This window comes from Meriones unguiculatus, chromosome 4 (assembly GCF_030254825.1).
Source record: "Meriones unguiculatus strain TT.TT164.6M chromosome 4, Bangor_MerUng_6.1, whole genome shotgun sequence".
In the NCBI taxonomy this organism is placed as follows: Eukaryota; Metazoa; Chordata; class Mammalia; order Rodentia; family Muridae; genus Meriones; species Meriones unguiculatus.
In genome coordinates, this window is record NC_083352.1 from 89,640,988 (window position 1) to 89,665,253 (window position 24,266).

At 55.9% G+C, this 24,266-nt stretch overlaps 2 protein-coding genes across 24 annotated transcripts in view; one reads left to right on the plus strand and one right to left on the minus strand.

Annotated features, from left to right (window-relative positions):
• Positions 1–15,227, plus strand: part of Cux2 (cut like homeobox 2) — a 183,416-nt gene extending 168,189 nt beyond the window's left edge. For 16 of the 17 annotated variants that reach the window (XM_060382429.1, XM_060382437.1, XM_060382440.1 and 13 more), the window contains 6 exons: positions 872–1,662; positions 2,101–2,266; positions 3,397–3,666; positions 5,271–5,459; positions 6,272–6,545; positions 9,678–12,637. In XM_060382429.1, the coding sequence (XP_060238412.1) occupies positions 872–1,662; positions 2,101–2,266; positions 3,397–3,666; positions 5,271–5,459; positions 6,272–6,545; positions 9,678–10,464 (2,477 nt within the window). In that variant the 3' untranslated portion in view covers positions 10,465–12,637. Of the gene's footprint in view, positions 1–871; positions 1,663–2,100; positions 2,267–3,396; positions 3,667–5,270; positions 5,460–6,271; positions 6,546–9,677; positions 12,638–13,377 lie in introns of those variants that run through there. The other variant, XM_060382443.1, reaches the window with a different exon arrangement.
• A 1,639-nt stretch (positions 15,228–16,866) lies between these two features.
• Positions 16,867–22,279, minus strand: Pheta1 (PH domain containing endocytic trafficking adaptor 1). Of its 7 annotated transcripts, none has more exons than XM_021631322.2 (5): positions 22,129–22,279; positions 20,847–20,929; positions 20,117–20,206; positions 19,587–19,710; positions 16,867–18,982 (listed from the first exon to the last, which is right to left on the minus strand). In XM_021631322.2, the coding sequence occupies exon 5, from the start codon at positions 18,956–18,958 to the stop codon at positions 18,230–18,232; it is 729 nt and encodes a 242-aa protein (XP_021486997.1). In that variant the 5' UTR covers positions 18,959–18,982; positions 19,587–19,710; positions 20,117–20,206; positions 20,847–20,929; positions 22,129–22,279; the 3' UTR covers positions 16,867–18,229. The 7 variants fall into 7 exon arrangements, with proteins under 7 accessions (XP_021486997.1, XP_060238429.1, XP_021486996.1 ...); XM_060382446.1 differs by having other exon boundaries at positions 19,587–19,766; XM_021631321.2 differs by lacking the exon at positions 20,117–20,206.
• Between the last annotated feature and the right edge of the window lie 1,987 nt (positions 22,280–24,266).

Here is a 24,266-nt window from a genome sequence, read left to right on the forward strand (position 1 = left end):
AGGGAGGCCATGCTGACCTGCCTGGCCCACGACTCAGAGAATGCTGCTTAAAAGGGAGAGGCAGACCCTAGTCACGCCCCATAACTGCCGTTCCTGGGTCCCAGCCAGGGCTTGGGACATTCTCTGCCTGTGTGGCCTTCTTGTATGTGTTCATTCACGTACTCATATAACCAACTGAGCCTCCATGGCCCTGACTGACTCTGACCTGGCCTTCCCCTCCTCTTTCCTCCCCTCCCAGAGACAGCGGTCAGCCTTTCCCCCCTGTCAATACATTTTGTTCGTCATTTGATAAGAATTCCCCCTCTGTCATGTTGTTAAGTTTGCTTGCTTGGTAGCTCCTTGGAGACATGTTTTACTTCGGATCATCTTTTCATCTTTTTTTTTTTTTTTTCCTGAGATGGGTTTCCCTTGTAGCCCTGGCTGTCCTCGTTTATGTTATTAGTTAGATTTTTGCCTGTCTTTATAAGGCAGCTCCCTTTTCACTGCTGTGTAGTATTCTACTGTGTCCACACAATTGTTCATTGTCTACTCTTTCATCTTTGGACAATTGAGCTTCCTAGAGAATGCAAGAAAGAGCATCTGTGTGTTACTGCCTCTTTCCTGACCTTGAACTACTTCATGGTTGCTTCACAACATACATGTTTCTGGTTTTGTTTTTTGTTTTTTTTTTTAATCTTCATGTTCACTTTCTCCAGATACACTAAAAGATTTTGTTATTGGACTGATACTTTTAACGCCTGCCTCATATTCCAATTAATTACTTGACTAGTCCCCACTGCTGGACACAGAAATTGCCCTTACCTTTAGACGGTATAAACAAAGATGCTTCGTCCTGACGTGGGCTCCTGTCGCACTGCCGCCCTCCCTACAGGCGAGCCCAAGAGCACCACGGCCTCTGCGAGCATCGCCAACGGCACAGCCCCCTCCAGCACCTCGGAAGACGCCATTAAGAACATTCTGGAACAAGCCCGCCGTGAGATGCAAGCCCAGCAGCAGGCCCTGCTGGAGATGGAGTCGGGACCCAGGGGCCGCTCAGTGCCTCCCTCCCCTCCGGAGCGGCTCTCGCTGGGCACTGTGAGCCAGAATGGGGCCCTGGCCTGCGTGAAGCAGGAGGATGGCGGCGGCTGCAGCAGCTCCAGCAGCAGCACCAGCACCAGCAGTGCGCAGGCGCCGCTCGCTGTCCTGTCCCCCGCCGCGTTCGTGCAGCGGATCATCCGCAAGGTGAAGTCTGAGATTGGCGACGCCGGCTACTTTGACCACCACTGGGCATCGGACCGCGGCCTGCTCAGCCGCCCCTACGCCTCCGTGTCGCCCTCCCTCTCCTCCTCCTCCAGCTACTCAGGACAGCCCAATGGACGAGCCTGGCCGCGCGGGGACGAGGCAGCCGTCGCCCCTGAGGATGAAGCAGCCACGGGCGAGGATGAGCCCTCTCCCAGGGCGGGAGAGCTCAAGGCCGAGGCCGGGGTCCCCGAGGTGGGCGGAGGGCGGCTGCCCTACTACCCGGCCTATGTGCCCCGCACCCTCAAGCCCACCGTGCCGCCCCTGACGCCCGAGCAGTATGAGCTGTACATGTACCGGGAGGTGGACACACTGGAGCTGACCCGCCAGGTCAAAGAGAAGCTGGCCAAGAACGGCATCTGCCAGCGCATCTTTGGGGAGAAGGTGTGGGCTGCAGGGGGAATCTGGGGACCCGGGAGCAAGACCCACTGAGACATTGGCCCTAAGTCTGGAGGGTGACCCTAAGTGGAAGGTGCTCCTTAGGATCCAGGTCAGAGGCCTGTCTTGCCCTTAGCCATCCCAGGACACTGGGCCAGTTAACAGCCAGTCCCCTGCCCTCCACGGCCCCCTGCAGGTCCGTGGCCCAGCCCCTGAAGGGTAAGCACTCAGCCCAGCCCAGTGCCTTACTGTCCCTAGCTGGGTGTAAACAGAGAGGGGTAAGAAAGGCTAAGGAAGCTAGAGCTGGGAGAAGAGGGGGCCATGGGAGGTCCTTCAGGGTCAGGTGGGGGCTCTGTACTCCGGGTGGTGCTTAGGGTTCTGAAGGGCCTGGGAGAGGCCAGCAAGGCCAGATGTGGGATTTGCTGACCTGGCTTCCACCTGCAGGTCCTGGGACTGTCCCAGGGCAGCGTGAGCGACATGCTGTCACGGCCAAAGCCATGGAGCAAGCTGACACAGAAGGGCCGGGAGCCCTTCATCCGCATGCAGTTGTGGCTGTCGGACCAGCTGGGCCAGGGCCAGGCCCCAACCCAGCAGCCCAGCGCCACCCAGGGTGAGTGCAGGCCGCAGGGCCAAGGCTCTTCCCCAAACCAGCGGCCTTGCTTGCCACCTCTGCCCGTCTCCTTCCCTGACACTGGCCCACCGCTGTCACCAGCACAGGTGTTTCTAGCCCGAGACCCCGCTTCCCTCCTCTGTGCCCTCCTGGAAGGAAGTTTCCTCCTGGAAGAAAGCTCCCCAGGGCTGCTTTTCAGAATCTCTCTTAGCACAGGCCTGGCTGGGCCAGTCAGCTGTTCATTAATGAGGTCATGGGCAGGATGAGCCAGAACTGTGCTGGGGAAGAAAATGGAGGCTCCAAGAGCTGCCTGAAGTGGCAGGGTCAGTAGACAGGGCTGCTGGGGTCCTGTGGGTGTCCCCTACTTCGGAACATGTGGCTTCAGGCAGGATGGCCCACGTGACCACAAACCACAAAGAGGCCATTGCCCGAGGTCAGTAACCCGACCTGTAAAGTGGGGATCCAGCAGAGCCGTACCTCAGGTCACAGAAGCGCACCAGGACTTACAGCAGGGTTACAAACCAGAGTGTCAGGTGACAGAATCATGGCTCCCAGGGGACAGTTTCACCTTAGCAACAGGACGAGAGCTCCCCTTTCAGTTCATGGCTACAAAACCAGGGACAGACAGAAGGCAGACTACAGGCAGGCAGGCAGGCAGGCAAAACAAATGGCAGACACACCTCTGGCACAGACTGATTAGGCAAGAGAGGTGACAGGTGGCAGGTAGGCTAGACCGGAGGCCAAACAGGCCAAGAACAGATGGCGAGCAGGCAGCTGACAGGCCAGACAGGTGCTAGATAGACAAGCAGCACTCCAGGGCCAGAGACAGGAGGATCATGAATTCAAAACCAGTTTTTGCCATGCATGGAGGCCCATCTCTCCAGATGAAAGTTTTGAAAAGAGTTGAACTGTTGTTCAGTGGTAAAGTGCTTGCCTGGCATAGCAAGGCCCTGGTTCAACTCCCAGGAGCAGAGAAAAAGGAAAAGCTACATTACCTTGAGGACCCTGGACGGCCTTACTGGGGTGCATTATGATGGGTTCAGATGCCTCCGTGCCGGTCTCATTTCTGGCAAGCCATTGTGTCCCGCCATACCCAATGGCAGTGACATCTCACCGTCTCTCGCCTACAGCCAGTCCCACTGAGCCCAGATCCTCACCGTCACCTCCCCCAAGCCCCGCAGAGCCTGAAAAGACTTCCCAAGAGCCTCTGGGCCTGTCACTGGAAAGCAGCAAGGAGAACCAGCAGCCTGAGGGCCGGGCCAGCTCCTCCCTGGGTGGAAAGCCCTTTTCAGGCAGCCAGGCTACGGGAGGCATCCAGGAGATGGTGGCCATGTCCCCGGAGCTGGACACATATTCTATCACCAAGAGGGTCAAGGAAGTCCTCACGGATAACAACCTAGGTACGTGGTGACGCCGGGGCTAGCTCCTCCTGGCTTTGAGCAAAGCGTCACTGGGAGTGACCTCAGGGCGAGCCTGGAGGTGCCAGCCAGCCCTGAGCATGCAGAAACCCCATGTGAGGCAAATGACTCTGACCAGGGTCCCTGCTGAGGGACAAAGGGGAGCTGGCCCAGCATGGCTCTCTAAGATACCCAAGGTACCCTGCAGGGGCCCTTAAGAAGCCCCAGTCACGTGGCAATGATGGTGCTCGGCATGGCTGAGTGCTGCCCTCTGGGGGGACCAGCGAGCAGGGAGCAGCATTCACTGTTTTGTATGCTCTGCTCAGTAATGCTGGTCACGCTCCAGCCCCAACAACAGCGAAACCCAACAGCTCTCACTGTGGTTTCTATCATGAGGGGAAGATAGTGTTGTCACAAAGTGCCCAACAGGAGCTGGGCACAGTGCTCATGCAGTAATCCTAGCACTTTAGAAGGCTGAGGCAGGAGGACTGCCACAAGTTCAAAGCCTGCCTGGGCTAGAGCATGCAACCTTTTCTCAAAAACAAAACAAAAAATTAAAAGTCAATAAGATAGGCTAAGCAGATAGCTTGAATTTGAATCCCCAACAATGTTAAAAAGCCAGGCATGGGGCCTGGAAAGATAGTTCAGTGGTTAGGGGCATGGGTTGCTCTTCTAGAGGACCCAGGTTCAATTCCCAGCACCCACACTGCAGCTTACAACCACCTGTAACTAGTTTCTGGGGATCTAATGCCCTCTTCTGACCTGCTAGGGTGCCAGGCAAGTACATGGTCTACAGATACACGTGCAGGCAAAACACCCAGACACATAAGTAAAAATAGAAACAAAGAAACAGCAAGCTGTGTAATGGCTGACCTATCTGTAACTCAGCGTTAGAGCTAGGGCAGAGACAGGCAGACCCCCGGCCAGCCAGGAAATGATGAGCTCAAACAGGAGATCCGTCTCCTGAGCTTTAGGAAGCAATCTAGGAAGACACCCAAGGTTGACCTCTGACCTCCACACACAGGCAGATGGAGCCAGGTATGTCATGCATCCCTGTGATCAGCACTTGGGAGCCTGGGGCAAGAGGATCACTCAGCCACAAAGCAAGATTGTTCTCAGGACGCGCGCGCGCGCGCGCGCGCGCGCACACACACACACACACACACACACACACACACACACACACATGAAAAGCTAAAGAGGGAAGGAGTGGCAGAAAGTAGAGTGCCCTGGGGTCCTCACCACCAAAACCAGTCTATGCTCCTGGTGCCATTGGCCAGGTGTCCCTCTAGGCTAGTCCTGGGGAAACAGAGTATTGGAGCAGAGGTCAGACACCCTTGACATTCAGATAGAACCTGCTAGGGTTCCCTCCAGCGGGAGGGTTTCTGTTGGTGGGTTGGGGGCGGGGTGGGGGAGGTCCCCTGGGAGTGAAGAACTTTGCTAAAAGAAAAAGCAGTTTCTGTGTTACTGTCCAGTGTCGCCCTTCCCCAATCTCTTGTGCGGAGAGAGTCCTGGGCCCATCCTGCCTGGCCGTTCCTCTGACTCTTCCCGGGATCGGGTCTCTGTGCCTGGCCCGGGGTGACAGTTGCCCTCTGCCCTGTCCCCAGGGCAGCGGTTGTTTGGTGAGAGCATCCTGGGGCTGACACAGGGCTCCGTGTCAGATCTGCTATCGAGGCCCAAGCCGTGGCACAAGCTGAGCCTGAAGGGCCGGGAGCCGTTCGTCCGCATGCAGCTGTGGCTGAGCGACCCCCACAACGTGGAAAAGCTGCGGGACATGAAGAAGCTGGAGAAGAAAGGTGAGAGCCAGGCAGGAGTGGCTGGGTAACCAGGTCCCAGCCACACTCCGAAGATCCCCGGCTGGCAGCAATCCAGATACCCACCTCCGCCACCAGAATCACATGCAGTGCCTCTCCATGCCCTGCACACACCCAGAGCTGGCCCACAGCCTCGCCAGCCTCAGCTGCACACCGGCCCAGCCCTCTCCGGCCTCGATGTCTCCTCTAGATGAACTCTCCTCTGCCTGTTAACCAGCCTGTGTAGCAGAAGGCAGGCCCACCCTGGGAGAGACCAGGGTCCCAGTAGTTCCCTCAAGGCCATGCTCCCCGGAGGCTGGGGAGGGTCGCAGCCAGTAGACCGGTAGCCCTAGGTTCATTTCCCAGCACTGCCTAAACCAGGCATGGTAGCAAACACCTGGAGTCCCAGCACCACCCAGGAGGCAGGGGCAGGCAGATCTCTGTGAGTTCGAGGCCAGCCTGGTCTACAAAGTAAGTCCAGGACAGCCCAGGCTACACAGAGAAACCCTGTCTCAAAAAGCAAACAAAGTAACCCCTCACACAGCAAACTCTCCTGAAATCTAGTGCCGCCTCTGACAGTCTTGGCAGCCACGGAGCACCCCAGTTTGAGGGCCCTGCCTACAAGCACCCTTTTGATCTCTGTAGTGGCTGTGTGCTCCAGGAGCCCCCAACCCCAGCAAGCCTCACAAACAAGGGTGAGCCAGGAACAGGCCAGCCTCTCAGGAGAACAGGAACAGAGGATGGGAGGCAGGGACACAGGGGGCTCCTCAGGGATGGCAACGGCCCCTCAGCCCGGCCTCGCCCTCTCTCCCCAGCCTATCTGAAGCGCCGCTACGGGCTCATCGGCACAGGCTCAGACAGCGAGTCGCCAGCCACACACAGCGAGTGCCCCAGCCCGTGTCTGCAGCCACAGGAGCTGAGCCTCATGCAGGCCAAGAAGCCACGCGTGGTGCTGGCACCCGCCGAGAAGGAGGCGCTTCGCAAGGCCTACCAGCTGGAGCCCTACCCCTCGCAGCAGACCATAGAGCTGCTCTCATTCCAGCTCAACCTCAAGACCAACACGGTCATCAACTGGTTCCACAACTACAGGTAGCCTGTGGGGCCGGGGCCACAGAGCAGCACAGAGGGCCGGGGGACACCCTGACGGTGGTTCTAGCCTGGGGGGGCTGTAGCTGGATCACACAGCTGTCTAGATCCCCGGATGCACCGACTTGCCCCCTCCAGCGGAGGGACCCTGAGCCCCGTGCTGTAAGCTGTAAACAAGGCCCGTGACGCATCCCCCTTGTCAGTGTCCGGAGGGTATATATGTCAATGCCTGGCAGAACCAGCACTGACAGTGCGACTCCAGCTGTCACTCCCGTTCCATGCAGTGGCCTCTAGGAAGGGACAGCTCAGGCCAAGACCTGAGGCAACTCCAGCTGGAGCTAACTAGGGTCATGTGGTCCCTCCTCCTCCGACTCCGGTGTGGCGGTTCCTCCGTGCACGGCTCCATTCTCCAGGCCAGCTCTCAGAGGCCCCGAGTGCTGTGGCTTCTGTCAGGCCACAGAGGGGTTCCTGAGGCTGGCCTAGGGCCTCAGGAAGAAGGCTCGAGAGAGTGTGCAAAGATCGTCTCCGAGGCCCTCTCCACTCTCTGAACAAAAGTGTCACCCGTGTCCATGTGGCATTGTGGAAAGTCTGTCCAATGTCATATGTGTCCATGGGCACATGTGCCCATCTATTCTGGGCATAGAGAAGATCCAAGACCCCCAAGAAGGAAGAGGGCGATGGGTAGGGTCCACATTCCCCTCTCCCCAGCCCGCTTGTTGACATCACACGGACCTTAGCTGTGTGGTCCGAGCAGGTCACTGGCCTCTTAGAGGCTCATGATGATTCTCCAGCATGAGACATGTCACTCCTGCCCCCGGCACCAAATCAGTCACGTGAAGCAGCTGTGGGAGTGAATGGCCTTCGGTAGAGCTTTGTCCCCACTGCAGACACTGTGGGTCCTCACAGCTTTCCCTTAGCGACAGTGGGGACATCATCTCACATTCTGTCACCATCCATCATGTTCATTCAAAGACATATGCCCAGGGAGCTGGACTCTACAGATAAGGGTTCAAAGCCATCATCCCTGAGCCTGGTCAGCGTACATGAGCTGAGTTATTTCACCTCAGCCTGATTAATATGGCAAAGGAGGAGTAGGGGCTTAGGGCAGAGGGAATCTTGCCTCTAGAAAGCTTGAAGAAGAGGTACTTGAGGTGGGTTTTGAAGGACGAATAATAGTGATGTCTGAGTGAGGTGTGATGGTGCTTTCCTGTAATCCTGGAACTTGGGAGGCAAAGGCAGGCAGATCTCTGTGAGTTCAAGGCTAGCCTGGTCTACAGAGTGAGTCTAGGACAGCCAGGGCTACAAGAAAAACTCTGTCTTGAAAACCAAAGGGAGGGGGGGAAACAAGTGTGATTTCTGTGTTTGGGCCAAGCCAGCCTGGTCTACATGGTAAATTTCAAGCAGTCATGGCGGTATAACGAGACCCTGACTCAAAAAAGGAAAAAGAAAAAGAAAATCAGACTTGATGTAAGCATGGCCCTGGGTTCCATCCCCGCCCAAGAAGGAAGGTGGGGACTAGGTGAGGTTAACAGAGTGCCCGACCACATGAGCATGAAGACCAGATCATGATCCCAACACGGCTTTTCTTTTTGGACTTGCTTTGTAGACCAGGCTGGCCTCGAACTCACAGCAACCTGCCTGCCTCTGCCTCCATGACTGCACTCAGATTTCTTTCTCTCTCTTTCCTTCCTTCCTTCCTTCTTTCTTTCTTTCTTTCTTTCTTTCTTTCTTTCTTTCTTCCTTTCTTTCTTTCTTTCTCCTCTCCCTCCTTCCTTCCTTCCTTTCTTTCTTATTTTTGTTTTTCTGAGGTTGGGTCTTTCTTTCTGTGTAGCCCTGGGTGTCCTGGAACTTGCTCTGTAGACCAGGCTGACCTCAAAGTCAGAGATCCAGCTGCCTCTGCCTCCCAAGTGCTAGGATTAAAAGAGTGTGCCACCACTTCCTGGCTCGGATTTTTCTTAAGCCACATACTGGGCCAGCCAGCTGGCTTCAAGGGTACCAACACCCACCGCCTGACAAGTTTGCCAACCTGAGTTCGTTTCCCCAGGCCCAGGAAGCCAAAGGAGAGTGCCGAGTGTCCTCTGAATTTACACACAGGCACATGTCCGTGCATGCACGGACTCTGAATAAATAAATGTAAGTTAAATTTTTAAGAAGAAAAGACACATACAGCTTTGATCCCAAAGCTGAGGAGGAAGAGACAGGAGCTCCCGAGGCTCACTGGCCAATCAGTGCAACCAATGAGTGCCAGGTTCACTGAGAGACGGACTGCCTCAAAAGCTAAGGTAAAGAGCAACTGAGAAAACACTAGACACCGACCTCTGACCTCGTGCCCTCAACACATCCAAGGGAAAATAAGGTGTAAGACTATTGACGAAGGCACCTGCCTACTGTTACTTTCCTTTTGCTATGATGAAACACCGACCAAAAACACTCAAGGAGGAAAGGGTTATTTGGCTTAGACGTCAGGTCATGGTCCATCATTGGGGGAGAAAAGGCAGGAACTGAAGCAGAACCCCTGGGGGAAGCTGCTTGCTTACTGGCCTGCTCATGTGGTTGCTCCCTGGCTCATGCTTATCTAGCTCATTTTCTACAGCCCAGACCCTCCTGCTAAGGGATGTGCTGCCCACAGTGGGCTGGAGCCTCCTATGCCAATTAAGCATCAAGGCAGTCTCTCGCAGCCGCAGCCACAGGACGGTCTGATCGGACAGCTCTTCAGTTGAGGCTCCCTCTTCCCATTCTAGGTTGTGTCAGTTTGACAATAAAAACTGCACATCACCCAGTGTTGACCTCTGGCCTCCATGCACGCTCACGCACTCATGCACTCACACGGAACTCTCAGTTACTGTGACGGAAGTGCCCAAGTCTGTCCCAGGCAGACTTAGGGAGGGAGGCAGACGCTGCCCTGAGCACCTCCTGATCAGCTGGTGAGTCCACACAGTGTGACGGTATGCACTGAGCTACGGGGAGCAGGAGCAGTGGGCGCTGATAAGGAGCATGACTGGGAGACACAGCTGCGGGCTTGAGTGTCGCTCAGGGTGGTGGCGGGGAGCAGCAGACACTGTTCCAGCGGCTGAGTCTGGCTGGGGTCAGCAGCCTCAGGCAAGCCCCGGGCTCTCATCCTCATCTCTGCCACAGGTCCAGGATGCGCCGTGAGATGCTGGTGGAGGGAACACAGGATGACCCAGACTTTGACCCAAGTGGGGGTTCTGGTGTCCTGCCACCAGGCCACACCCACATAGACCCCAGCCCGCAGAGCCCCGACTCAGAGGCTGAAGACCAAAAGCCACCCATGAAGAGCCTGGAGCTGCAGGGATCTGAGAGTCCCACACACCTAGCTACCCCAGTTAGGGCTCTGGTGAAGATCAAGCAGGAAGAGGATGCAGAGGTGGATGGGGACAGTCAGCCCCAGGACACAGGGGATCCAGACAGAGGCCACGGTGGCCCCAAAGAGGAACATTCCCACCCTCTGGGGAACAACGAACTCCCAGAGCTGGCCCCTGGACCCTTCCTTCCAGGCACACCCAACCCAGACTGCCCCTCATTGCACACCCCCCAAGGAAAAGAGACTGGGGAGCAGGTCCACTCAGACCCTCTGAGTTTCAAGTCCACCTCAGAATCCTCATGCTGCAGCCTGGAGGGGCCACCGAACTCTCCCTCTGCCATCTCGTTACCAGACCCCATGACATGTGTGTCACCTACCCCCTCCTCCTCGGCTCCCATCTCCCCATCCCCGCCTGGCGTCCTACCTGCCAAAGTGCCGAGTACCAGCCCCACTGCTGACACAGCTGCAGCCTTGCACCCCAGCACCAAGGTGAACCCCAACTTGCAGCGGCGGCATGAGAAAATGGCCAACTTGAACAGTATAATCTACCGACTGGAGAGGGCGGCCAACCGGGAAGAGGCTTTGGAGTGGGAATTCTGAAGCCGGGGTGAAAGACATACCCCAGAGGTCACCTTCCCTTCCCCCCTCCCTCCCTCTCCCGGATGGGGTGGGGCCAGAGAGGCAAGAACTCAGCCGTGCAGATGTGGACAACAATGTTAAGCCGTTTATGTTTATTGTTGTAACACTAGTTACCTGAAGTTGTGTGTGAGCAGATGCCACCACCTCTTCTTTTTGACAGCCCTGCTTGTAGGAGGCACCGAATCCTGCCTTCTCCCCTCCCCCCCTGGGAAGGCAGGACCAAAATGGCACCACATTCTCACTCAAAAACTCCAAACTCTTTTAGAAAAATAAATATTTATAGACCTCTTTCAGCTATTTTAATAAAGGATCCTTTGGAATTTATCCCCAGCCGATGCTGTTTTGATATTAAAGAGAGTTATAAAATCAGCTGCTGTCACTGCTGCTGTGAAGCAGACACAGAAGCTATGTCGTTTGTTTTGTTTTTTTTTTTTTTGCCATGAGATGAGATTAAAAGAAGACGATTGTTCAAAGCCATCACAAAACACTCTGAGACGGACCAAATTCAGAGAACCCTTGGACTATGGGTTTGGTGGGGTTTTTTTGTTTGTTTGTTTTTTGCCCACACGCCTGTCTGTGAGACACAGCATGATGCTACCGCCCTTCCAGAACCTGTGCTGCAAAGAGAAAGTCCAAAAGACTCTAAATGGAAACCTCTGTGCTGCTGAGGATGGGACCATGCTGGCGGACTGTCTGCAGCCTCCCGGTCACAGGAGGTCCTGTTGCTAGTGGAGACGTTGCCCTTGGCAAATGTCGTAGGTATCACAAAGGCCTCCACTTCCTGAGTTAGAAACCTGTCCCGACCGAGGATTGACTGTTTCTAGAACCTTCCGAAAGCTGGGTGTTGGGGAGGTGCTCAAAGAGAGGTGCTAATGTCAGAGTGATCCTGGCTCCATCCTGAATCGTGGCTGCACTTGGAAGATTTCTCCTAAGGTCTGAGTAAGGCTGCTTCGTTCCAGAAAACACTGTGGCCTCCATCTTCCCTCCTTGCTTCCAGAAATGGAAAGTGTTGGTCCGCCATAACCCCCAAAGTTTAGCAACTAGCTCTAAAACCTAGACCCACCCAGTCGGAAACCTCATTTCTCACCACCTCTCTCACGTTGGTACCGGCGCCATCCCTGGAAGGTGTCCAAAGGTGTCCAAAAGTCTGTGGGACTTGGAAAGGCCAACATCACCACAGCATGGCCACCCCATCCCTGTCTTTTAGCCTATTCTCTTTTCCTACGCAAGACCTGATAGGGATCAAAGATGTGACCCTCGACCCCCCCCCCCCCCCGCTCAGAAGCAACCTTCTTCCAGTGTCCTGACTGTGATTCCCAGGGAGAAAGGGCCCATTGGAGGTGATGGTCTCCACACTGGCTGTCGGGTCTCTCCTACTCTTACCTTTTTCCTTTTTTTCCAAACTGTGGAGGCTAAATTGGTGACTGATGATGACTATGTGGCCATCTGTGTTGCCATTCCAGTACTGGAGGGACAAACAGCTGCTCAGTGCAGTGACTATCTTGAAATCATGTGAGCAAAAAAAAAAAAAGTTTCCAGAAAGGAAAAAAAAAAAAAACAAAGGACCGTTGCAGAATTTCTAACTCTCATGCACCCAGCCAAGGCTGCAGACTGTCAACATCAAACAAGCCCTGGAAAACCTCCTTTTCCACACACAATCCTGGCTATGCATCGAGAAGTTTTCCACTGTATACATTTTTATCCAGAGGAGGGTATTTTTATATTTTGACACTAGGAAACCATGACAAGTCTTCAGAGGAATCCATTCTGGGACAAATGAAGCCCGCCTCAGCCTCTGCCGCCCCGTTGGAACAGGCCCCCACAGGGAGACGCTGCCACTCTTCACCTCAGAACCACATGTTGAGGCGATGCACGCCACACGCCAACGACACTAAGCAGAATCCACGGTGGCTTTAGTGTGACTGGATTTGGTGTGACCTTTGAACACATTAAGCTGGTTGTGCAAAGGAAGCCCCTGGACCTGCAAACAGATCCGTCCAGTTCACATCCTACAACAATTTAAAAACAGAACACACACAAACTGTTTCTATGCGAGATTGATGAACTTTGTCAAAAATTTTCAAAAAGGGACACCTTCTGTAAACACGTCTCTAAATACAGAATTGTATAATAATCCTGGGTGTCCCCATTTGTTCTGGAGCTTGGGTGCAAGATGGGGTCGGAGCTGGTCCTCAGAAGTACTGTACAAAATAAGTTGGGTTTTTTGTGTTTTTTTTTGGCGGGGGGTGGGGGTGGAAGGTGGTGGGTAGTGGTGGACTTTTTTTGTTTGTTTTCTAAGACAAAGTTTTGCTTTGTAGCCCTGGCTGGCCTGGAACTCATAGAGATCTGCCTGTTTCTGGCTTCTTGAATGTTAGGATTAAGTTCTTTCTTTCTCTTTCTTTTTTTTTTTTTTTTTTTTTTTTTGCTTTTGTTTTGTTTTTTTCTTCGAGACATAGTTTCTCTGTGTAGCCTTGGCTGTCTAGACTGCCTTTGTAGACCAGGCTGGCCTGAACTCACAGAGATCCTCCTGCCTCTGCCTCCCTGAGTGCTGGGATTACGGGCGTGCGTGACCACACTGGCAAGATAAATTTCTTTATTATTTTTGTCGTGTGTGGTGTGTGCGTATAGACATGGAGTGGCTATCAGAGAACAACTTGCCAAAGTGGATTGTCTCCCATCATGTGGGTTCCAGAAACTTGAACTTGGGCCGTGAGGCTTGCGTGACAAGCATCTTCACCTTCTGAGCTACCTCAGCAGTTCAAAATCATACATGTGAAAACCAGGCTTTTTGAAAACCTGTTTATGTATTTATTCAGGTCTGTGGCGCCCTGGCTGGCCTAAAACTCACAGAGATCCGCCTGCCTTTTTTTCCAGAGGGCTGGCCTCAGAAGCATCACTACATCTTCCTCGGTCTCACCGCACAACTCAGTGAGGAATTCTCCAGCCTCACCCACTGAATGCTGGGGTCCTGGTACCCAGGAAAAACTGATTATTTGTGGTTGGTTTGTCTGTTTGACTGTCTATGCGACAGGACCTCACTACATAGCCCTGGCTGGCCTGGAACTCACAGAGATCCGCCTGCCTCTGCTTCCCAGGATGCTGGGATTAAAGGCGTGCACAACTGGCTACACTTGGTTTTGAGAGTCTCATGTGAGCCAGACTGTCCTCAGACTCACTTTGTAGCGAAGGGTGACTTTGAACAACTGATCTTCTCTCCTGGGTGCTGGGATTATGAGCATGGACCACCAGGCCCAGAAAATACTGGCTTTTTAATTGAGTGCCAGCATTCAGATATGGGGGTGTGTCTCTTAAGCACTGCAGATGCCAGCTTCTGAGGACTGTAAACTCTAGCTGCACTGGGCGACAATCTTGTGACAACAGCCGGCTGAGGAGTGTCCTCCTTTGTCCATGGCACCTGTATGGCATCTGGATGTTGACTGAGTGCAGGTCCTAGCTGTTCTGAAGGCAGCCAGGGACTTGAAACCCTGTCCTCCGTAGTGTGGCCTGAAAGCTGGATGGTTGGACTCTGGGGCGTGGGACGAGGAGTGAAGATTGAGCCTTGCCAATACCTGTGGCCACAGGCCACAACCCTCAGCCAGCCTCTCCATATAGTGGGGAGTAAGTCTGTGAAAAGGGCCCTTCCCCGACAGCACTGCCCCTTCCCTGCGGCATAATGCAGGCCTCAGTTTCCACATCTTGCCGCCGTGACTCGAGGTGCATCCTGGGGGGAATTGTGTGGAGCATGGGTAAGACTTGTCCTGTGCCTGAACTAGGAGCCCGGCAACCATGTGAGCGTCATCTGAAGTGGGGCTATCTTGTCTCTTGCCTCAGCCATCACTCCCCCATGAGCCAGAGCCCCTGTGTAGTGGCTCAGAGTTGGCTAGTTGGGAAACCTTTCTACAACTCCTGTTTTCCACGTCTTCTTGGGGGAGGACTCTGACTCATTATCCCCACCGTGGCTAAGGGAACTTGCTTCAATCCCAAAGTCTGGCTCCCAGGCAGCACAGTTGGGGGTGGGGAACAATAAAGGGAGCTGTCCCAGAAAGGGTGACCTTGCAGGCAGGCCCGGGTGCCTCTGAGTCAGGGAACCAGACAGCCTGGTTTCCACACCAGCCCTTCTGAGAACTATGTGTCAACGAGAGAATGCCTAAACCTCTCTATGCCTCAGTTTCCCCAGTTGTAAAACAGGGATGGTTATACATTTCTTTTTCCAGTAGCTATAAGGTTCAGATTACTGGGTGCTGGCTACTCTGGTCCCAGGTCACCACTCTTAGGAAGGTTGAGAATCAGAGGCAGGGACAAGGTGTAAGAGTGATGTATTCCTGTTATCCTTGCTACACCAAGAAGCTGAGGCAGGGGGATTGCTTGAGTCCAGCCATTTGACAACAGCCTGAACAACACAGCTGAAGCCCCCCCAAGACCCAAGAGCTGTGGGGCTGGACGGAAGTGACCTTGTCTGCGGTGATCCACTGAGGAGCTAGCCTGTGACCCTACCCTGAGGCACCCACATGCCAGCCTTAAAGCCAGGTCCCTCATCTGGACATCTAGGGCTTGATTTCCTCATCTGTGAGATGGCTGTGACCAGACAGCAGTGTTTGAACCTGCTGGCTAAGGCTGCTGGATGAAGCTGCCACCTTTGGTGGCTCCCAGCCCTGAGGCATAAGTGTGAGGCTGGCTGTGTGCTGCCTGGAAGTTCCCTCCCCAACACCAAACCAAAAAGGAGATGAAACACCTGGTTCCGGAAACTGATTTCTAGGGTTCCTGAAATGCTGCCCCCTCTGCCTGTACGGCCTCAGGCCCGTTGTGGGATGACAGTGATGTCACCAGGCAAGGCTCTGGAAACACTCAGCCGGCAGCCCAGTGTGGCTGCTGTCTTCAGCAACCCCAGCCTGGCTGTCCCTCTCTTGGGCATCACAGCCAGCCTCATCCATTGGGACCACAGGGCACAATGGTGTGTGTCCCGCCATCCCGATGGACAGGAGGTTTGCTTGTGGGGGGCAAATCATGCTCTTAAACATGTGCACACTGAGGCCTGTCTGAGGAGCTGGCCAGGGGAGGGGAGGGGAGTCCATTCCTCCACGTCCCCACAGGCCTTGCTTGCTCACTTTTTTCATAGCAGCTATCTAATGGATGCTGGGTGACCTCACACATCTCACTAGCTAAAAGTGGCCACAAGGCCATTTGGGGGCCATCAAATGGCAACAGCATGACTGACCCAAGTGGATCAATCAGGTGGGGTGGACAGCTGCCACGCAGCCATGGCCTCTGGCCGGCCCCCAGCGCCCCCCCCCCCAGAGGATCCTGACCTCACAGGGCCTCGATATCTTCTCCCTAACAGCAGCAGGAGGGCAGACAGGCATGTCAGCATCGACTGACTCCACCTATCACTCCGAGGTAAGGGCGCACCTGCCTTTTGGAGCAGCCTTCCCGGATGAGGACCCAGTGCCCTGACTCAGTCGGCTGTGGCCACCCAGGGATGCGAGGACTCAGCGTGTGCTGGAGACTCAGGAGCACGCGGTCCCCTGACCACAGTGCTCTGTGGTTTGGTGCACTTGAACATGAGTTATACGGGTTACCCGGTTCACTCTAAAGCCAAATGTCCCTGGAGATAGTTTTTCCAGGCTGCAGAGGGAGAGCTGTGACACACCCTGAGTCACTCGGAAGACCCTGGGCCTCAAGCATCAAGCTGGCCCACCCTGGGCCTGCCCCTTCTTTATCATAAAGCCCCCATAAAGCCCAAAGAAGAGGGGACCCAGCACCAGCACCCAGAGCAGACATTACTAATCAAGCACAGACCCTTTCCCCTCAATTCTCATAGTGCCAGGATCCTCTGCACTCACACCCTGAGCTGCCAGGAACTGGTGAGTAAGAAGAGCCATGATTTTGTTGAGACAGCATCTCACTGGATAGCCCAGGCTGGATCGCTGGCTAGAGCTCCGCTGCCTCAGCCTTGACTGCTGGGATAACAGGTGGAGACTATCACTAGGTCTGACCAAGAGCCAGACTTGGACCCTTTCCCATTCACATCCCTCCCAACCCTCAGGAGATTGGGCCCAGCCCCCTGTCAACCATCTTCTCATTTTCCTTTATGCTCCATTGTCCCCCATGTAGCTCCAGGGGGAACCACCAACCACAGGGCCAGAGGGTGGCCTTCAGCCAACTCTCCAGCTGTGTGACCTCGGCTAGCTCCCCACCACACACACACACACACACACACACACACACACAAACACACACACACCCAGTATCTTCCCTAAGAGGTGAAGGGTCTGCCTGGCTAAAGGCCAACAGTCGCCTCCCTTCTGGGACCCAGCAGGCACATCAAGCGTGGATTCACAGAGAGAAGGATAATACACGCAGCCATTACTTGACCAGCTTTTATTCTGGCCCTCGTACCCTGGCCATTGCTGACATCTCTTCTAGCTCCAGAATCAGCTGGACCTCATCTTGTGCTTTGGGAGAAGGGGGCACCTCTACTCTGCCCCCACCCGCTGTCCCGTACCTTTATTAGAGTTGGTGAAACCATCCCAGGCTAGAGTCTATGCCTTAGCCTCCCAGCCGGACCACATCAGAAGGTCCTGAGCCCCACACAGTGGGGGAGTTGAAGGGATAGGGACCAAGTCCCCAGAGGCACCTGTGCAGACAGCCGAGCTCGGGGCACAGAGAGGTAAGGGCCAAGACAGCCAGCGCCTGTGTGTCTCCTGCCAGGGCCAGCTCCCTGGGGACAACACCACCCTACCTGGCCAGCCAACCCTAACGGAGGTGGAGGGGGAGGGGTGAGCACTAAGCTTCACTGCTGGAAGAAAGACAAAGGCAATACCTTACCTACTTCAAAGAAAAACCCAGAGCCAAGCCCTGGCCCCTGAGCCAGCAGGGAGCCAAGAGGCCCTGGCGACAGATGCGCCCATGGAACCCCAGCCCGGGGCCTCCCGGGACAGAGGAGAGGGGCCAGGGTGAAATCTGTCCATATAATGCAGTGATTGGAGTGACAGTGTCCTCCAGGCCCCAGGGCAGGGCACTGAGGAGGACTGTAAACAATACCCAGGTGGGGCACTTGTCAGGCCCGGCACTCTGGAAGGCAGCCAGCACTGTGGTGATGAGAAGTGGACGCAGCAAGGAAGTCCACCGGTCACCTGTCCAGGGCCCAGGGGCAGCACCTGGACTCTTCCTCCCGCAGGCGTGAAATCAGCCGTAGGCCTATCTCCTCCAGGTGAACCTGCTGAGGAAGCTGGGTCACAGCCCACGGCTGAGGTCCGGTAGCTCTCGGAGGCCCTGCCTTGGCTCAATCGAGGGCCGGCTGCCTGCAGGGCCGGGCAAAGTCCTGCCTTAGCTGGTTCCAGGCCAGGAGCCTTGGGGACCTATCCAGTTCAAGCTCCACCTTCTCCCTGCTGCCTGCTGCCTCAGCCCACAGCAGCCCAGGCAGCAGCTCTCAGTCCCAGACCTTGGATCCTTGCAAGGCCCAGTATCAGGTGGACCCTGGGCCCCACAGGCCCGAGGCCAGCTCCAGGGTCACACAGACTGCCCTGGGTCAGAGTTCTCTGGACACCAGCTCCTCAGGCTCTTGAAATATGTTCAAGTCCCAGATTCTTCTCCTCGGCAGTAAGTGCCACTGACTCCAGGGGCCAGATCTTCTGAGTCACATGTCCTATGTCCCCTGCGAGCCTGGCTTGAGTCCAAACCATGTCAGGGCCTTCTGTTCTCAGGCCTCCCTCAACCTGTAGGCCCCTTAAGGCTGGTCCTGGGTCTGGGTTCTGATCCCACCAGAACCAGAAGGAAGCCAGGGGTCCTCCAAGCCAGCTAGGTCAGCTAGGCCAGCCTGCCGTCCACGCCACTGGTTCCTGAGGGCCTGCACCTCCAATCCATATCGCTCATGCAGCTGGGCGAAGGTGGCCAAGGAACCCTTGGCTGCAGAGGCCCTTCGGCGGGGTGGCAGTGGTGGGCGCTGGGGAGCTGCAGCTGGTTGCTCAGGCAGCGTACTCCACACTGCCCGGCCATTCTCTTTGGGGCGCGGGTTCGAGACCGGGCTTGGGTTGGCAGGCAATGCGTTGGTGGGGCCCCTCTCGCGCATGGCTGCTAGCTGCTGCTCCAGCTCTCGCACCACTAAGCGCAGGTAGTGGAAGCTGGCCCTGGACAGTGCCTTCACCCAGCCCTCCAAGGCCGCCTGGCTGTCGGCTGCCAGTACATAGGGCCTGGAGCGGCCACCAGCGAAGCGCACGGCGAAGGCGAATTCCTCCCTGGCGTCCACCAGCTCCACCGTGCAACCCTCCAGCAGGATGACGCCCAGCGGCTCTCGGCTAGCCTCCGCCTCGAAGTAGAAGAGCATGTTGCCCCGAAGCACGAACCACCGCCGGTGCGAGCCCACGCCGCGCCCGCCGCGCTTGTGCAGGAAGCCCGCGTTGTCCACCGGCGCGTCGCAGGTCGCGTAGAAGGCCAGGCTGCGCTCGTTCAGCTTCATGGCCGCAGCGCCCGCGCCCGTCCCCTGCACCGGAGCGAATGTTACTCCTAGGACCACCCACTCGCGGACCACCAGCGGCCGCCTTCCACCACACCCGCCCCAAGGCCCCCAGGGAGCAGGGGGAGTCTCACAGGCACAAGGAGCACCCCGGATGCCCTTAACCATTCAGCTGGCCCCACACTTAGCCCACGTGAGCTCCATCAGTCTAGCAGTGACCTTGGGTGGCATGGGCTGGTGTTGTGGTCGTATCTATGCATCAGGTGGGGAAACTGAGGCACACTGAGGTCAGCCACAAAGCCGAGGGCTCAAAGCAAGTTGGCCAGAGCCCTTGCTGGTGCCTGGAGGTCAGCTCTGTTGAGTTGGTTGGTTTGGAGGTCAGGTTCCTCAGGGAGGGAGCCATTGGGAAGAGCACGGCAGGGGGGAGGGGAACACAGAGGCCCTGTGGTGAAAACCTGCCACGGGGATGCGTGTCCGGAGTGGGGCGGGGAGTGGAAACAAAGACAGAGCACCGCAGTAACTGACAGAAAATGCCGTATTTTCGATGCCGTGTGGGCTCAGCCCAGACTGACGGAGAGGGCACTCTGACACACACCTCCCAGAAAGTACACACTGGAGCAGCAGGACTTACCGGGAGGCAGCACGCACGTCACCAGTGTGGCCCCTCGGAGGAGGCCCTGCAACCCGTGGGTCCCCTGTCACAGCCTCGCTCTGCAGACGGCAGTCATGCCTTTCACGAGAGGTATGTAAACAGCCTGGAATGCAGAAGACACTCGGCCACCGTCCACCCCTCTGCCTGTGGCACCTAGGTCTGGAGGAACGAGGGCTGGGTGGTGGCTCTGTAGGGCCAGGCTGTGCCACCTGACCCGGGTGGAGGGAGAGACTGCTGCCAGACAAATACTTATTTTCTCGCCACCTCATGCCACCCACGCTGCTGTTGGGGACAGCTTCCTGCTGAGTTAGAGGCTCAGACCAGCTTGTCCCCACAGAGCAGTGGGGTTGTGGCCTCAGCCACCTGAAGGCTCAGCTGTGTCTCATCCCCACTCTGTCTCCTTGTGCTGTGTGGCTTCTTATACTAGCTGTGCCTCTCTGAGCCTCTTTGCAAAAGTGACTCACACACCCCTCCCAAAACAATCGGGGCCCACTTCTCATAGAACCTACCACAGGCCGCTCACTGCCTTCACAGGTCAGCTCAGGCCTCCAGGCTGGTCGCCTCAGGTGCCCTCAGTCACCCTCTCTGGACCTCTAGTCCTTTGTTTATAAAAGGAGAGCAGAACTGTCTAAGTCAAGGTTATGGCAATGAGACCGGGGCACAAGGGACCTAGCCCTCTGCTGTGCTGGCTGTTGACCGTGTACCTGGCCTCCCTCTCGTCTGTCCTGTCTCAGCAAATGGCCCCTGGTATCCCTCTCACCCCCAACATCCCATCAATGAGGCCAGGCAGTTCCCCCAACCCCCATCTCCGGCTGTCTTCCAAAGCAATGGTTGTTTAACTCTAGGTCCCCATCTATATTTGCTGGGACCACTACAGGAACCCTACAGCTGTCACCTGCCTCTACCCTTGTCCCTTCCTAGCTGGCCACCTCAAGGCCCTGCCCTGGGCCCACAGAGGGAGTCTTACCTCCCATGACTCTACCCACTGCTCAGCCCTGCCAGTCCCCCAGTCTGAGCTCTATTCCCAACCTCTGCCCTCCTCTGTCACAGGGCCTCAGCCACCTGGCCGTCTTTCCATCCCTCAAACGTGCCAGAAGTTTTCCCTCATCAGGTCCTTTGCCCTGGCTGTTTCTCTCTCCTGGCCCTTCCCTACCAGGGACTTCTCCATCACCTGGGAGGAGGCATCCTCTGACCACAGGAGACCACCAGGCACTCTCCCGTACCCCAGCTGGAAATTACCTGGGTCATTCGCGCCTGCTCCAGGAGGGGAGGGGTTTTCTGCCTGAATCTGAGTGTCTGGTATGGAACAGGTACTCAGGAGCCTACAGGACAAAGCAAACCTTTGTCAACACGAGGGCACTGTGACAAGGGTGGTCCCCACCCTACATTCATGGATGTGTAGACTGACCTACCCAAAGTACAGGGCCCTAGGCAAACCTCTCACCAAGCTTCTACACCACTAACAGTAACCTGCCAGGTACCCGCACCCTCCCCTGACTGCCCAGATGGGGGCACCCTGGCCCAACGTCACAGGCAGACAGACAACCCAGCCAGGCCCCTGGCCCTTGCCTGCTCCTGGCTCAGCTAAGGAGCCTGGGCAGCAGGGCCCAGGCTCTAGCTTCCCCTGGAGGGAGAAACTGCTCCCCACCTTCCAACCGTCCTGCTCTTCTCAAGTTCAAAGACTGTTGACGAAGCCAAGCTACTGAATCAACAGGGCCTATGCACCATGCTTTAGGGACCAATTTCCTGTCCTAGCTGGTCCAGGATAGAAAACTGGTCACTGCCACTTCCGAGACCTCAGCTGCCTCAATGGGCTTCAGTGAAGAAGGTTCAGATGAGCTAAAAATAAAGCCTGGGACAAACTACAGGGAGCGTATTCGAAGTAGGTGAAGCACCCGGCGGCGGCGTGGCGGCTCACACCTGTCATTCCAGCACTTGGAAGGCAGAGGCCAGCCTGAGCTACAAGCAAGACCCTCTTTAAAAACGAAATAAAGGCCCCATGCCGGGTAAGGTGGTGCACACCTTTGATCCCAGCGCTCGGAATGCAAAGGCAGACGGGTGTGTCGGAGGAGAGCTTGTTCTCCTTACCTAGTTCCAGGACAGCCAGAGCTACACAGTGAGATCTTGTCTCAAAACCAACAAAACCCGCAAAAAGCCGGGACTGGCGACACAGTTCGGCGGTCAAAGGCGCGCGCCGCCAAGCCTGACCTGAGTTCCGTCCCTAGAAACCACAGGGATCAAGCCAAGACCCGGCTCCCGCAAGTTGTCCTCAGACCTCCACACGCGCACGCGTAAGCAAAAAATAAAGATTTAAAAATGTAAGACAAGTGATGAACCCGCCATCGGTGGCGTTTCAGCTGGCCCCGCGGCCAGGACTCCAGGGAAACTGAGGCAGGGCACCATCGCAGAACCGCAAGCCCCAGCGGCGCGCGGCCCTGCACTGACGGAGGCCGCGGGCGGGTCCCGGGCAATGGCCGCGCGGATCCCGTCCCCGCCGCCGTCCCCGCCCGCCCGGCCTCACCTGGCTGCGGGGCTGGCGCGACGGTCCGCACCGCCCATGGCCTGGAACCGCTGGGGGGGCGGCGGCGAGCGGACGCTTTGTCTCCCCGCGGCGGAGCGGCGGCGGCCCGCGGACGCCCCTTTAACCCTGAGCGGCCCGCCCCGGAGGGGCCCGCCCCCGAGCCACACACGCCTGCCCATTGGTCATTCCCGCCGAGCCCCGCCCCCGAGCTTGCCACGCCCCACCCACGCGCGCCTGGAAACCGCTCTTAAAGGGACCGTGCCGAGCTCAGGAGTCCCCGGAGTTCTGTCCCAGAAAACCGGACGGTTTGAGCCGCGGGAAAAACTTAGTAAATTAAAGACACAATTTAATTTAGTGCAGCTTCGTAAATTAAAGACATAAAGCTTGCGAGGCGGTCGGTGCACAGCTTTAATCCCAGCACTCTGAAGGCAGAGGCAGGTGGATCTCGGTGAGTTCAAAGCCCGCCTAGTCTATGTATCCAGTTTCAGGCTAGCCAGGACTCCCATAGTGAGGCTCCGTCTTCAGAAAAAAAAAAAAAAAAAAGTCAACCCATGGCGTTTCCGGACAAAATCAACACAGGTCTGCTGTAAACCTACAGGGTACCGAGCCATCCGACACTTCCAAACAGGCGAAGAGAGAGCGTTCCGGAAGGAGCCCAGCTGGGGGTCCACGTCGGAGAGACCTCCCAGCAGTACCTTGGCTTCTCTGGGCTTCCATCTCTACTCTGTAAAATACAAAGGCAAGCGGAATGTTTACAGGGTGTGACTCAACTGCAGGCGTTCCCAGTAAGTAGGAATTGCTAGGGTTTTTCTTTTTTCCCCAAAATATCATGGTCCACCTCTCCCAATGCTTCACTTCCTGTTCTTTCTTCCTCCTCACTTCCTTCTACCTTCCTATCCCAGGCCCTCCTAGCCTGAGGACAAGAGCAAAACAGGACAGACCAGGATCCCTGCTTCATTCCGCAGCGGCTCACTAGCGCCTACTGTGTGCAGCCTGCTCCAAAGGGAAAGGGCCAGGAGTGATCAACAAACAGTTGTGTTTGGTGTGAGGAAGAGAATAGGGTACAGCGTCCTAGCCCACTGGAGACCTGCAGGGAGGGTGCCCGGGTGGAAGGAGCAGCCCGTGCGTAGGCTCAGAGGAGGGCAGTGAGCAAGAGGAGGAAAAAGAAGTTGGCTGAAGGCTCTTACACAGCCACGTTGCATGGGACCCTGCAAACTTGGGGGAAACCTTGCTTTCCGGCATGCATGGTCATGGTCGCACACACTTGTACACTTGTAATGCCAGCAGTCAGGAGGCAGAGGCAGGAGAATAGCTGCAAAGCTATAGCTGTATAGCAAGACCCTGTCTCTAAATAGAAATAAGAATGATGATACTGCAGTGGTCTGGGCAAATTGTGATGGCAACTTGGAGGACAGAGTGGGAAAAACAGAAGCGTGGAGTAAGTGCTTTGTACGTGTTTTAAAGATACATGCAAGAATCACTGATGGCTTCCATTAGGAGATGAGAGACTCAGAAAAGGGGTTCAGAATGAACCCACGTCTTTGGGCCTGAGTAACGGACATAACTTCGGCATTTGGACAGGAAGAGTCCAGAGAAGGTTTTAGCAAACTGAACTGCAGCCAGCAGGGAGCCATCCAGAAAGATAAAGCCTGCTCTGTACGTCATAGCCAGATGAAGACTGACGCCAAGCAGAACACAGACATCCACGTGAGAGCTGTCCCGGAAGACTTCCAGGGGAGGAACTGGAGGGAAGTGAGGGGGAAGTCCCAGCCTTCCTGAGGGAGGAAGGAAAGGAGGGAAAAGGAGAAGAAATTAGTTGATCCATCAGTGGTCAGTTGTTGGCAGGCAGTCACCAATCATCAGTTATGGTGGTCGGTAGTCCTGTCAGTCGGCAGTCAGCCAGCCTGTCTGTTGTCAATAATCCTCAGCCACTGTTCAGTCTTCCTTCAGTCACGTCACTCAGCCAGTTCTCCGTAGGTCGGTTGCCAGTCAGATGTCAGGCAGGCCAGCCGCTTGCCTGTCAGTCAGCCCGTTGTCAGTCCTCACCCAGTCAATCAGCGATCAGTCTAGATGTCAGTCAGTACTCCTCAGTCTGGTGATCACTCATCAGTGTTCCCTGGTTGTCAGTCAGTCAGTCC

What these genes read in the sequence shown, in the direction of transcription:
- Pheta1 (XM_021631321.2), bottom strand. Translation starts at nt 18,958, where the DNA reads ATGAAGCTGAACGAGCGCAGCCTGGCCTTCTACGCGACCTGCGACGCG.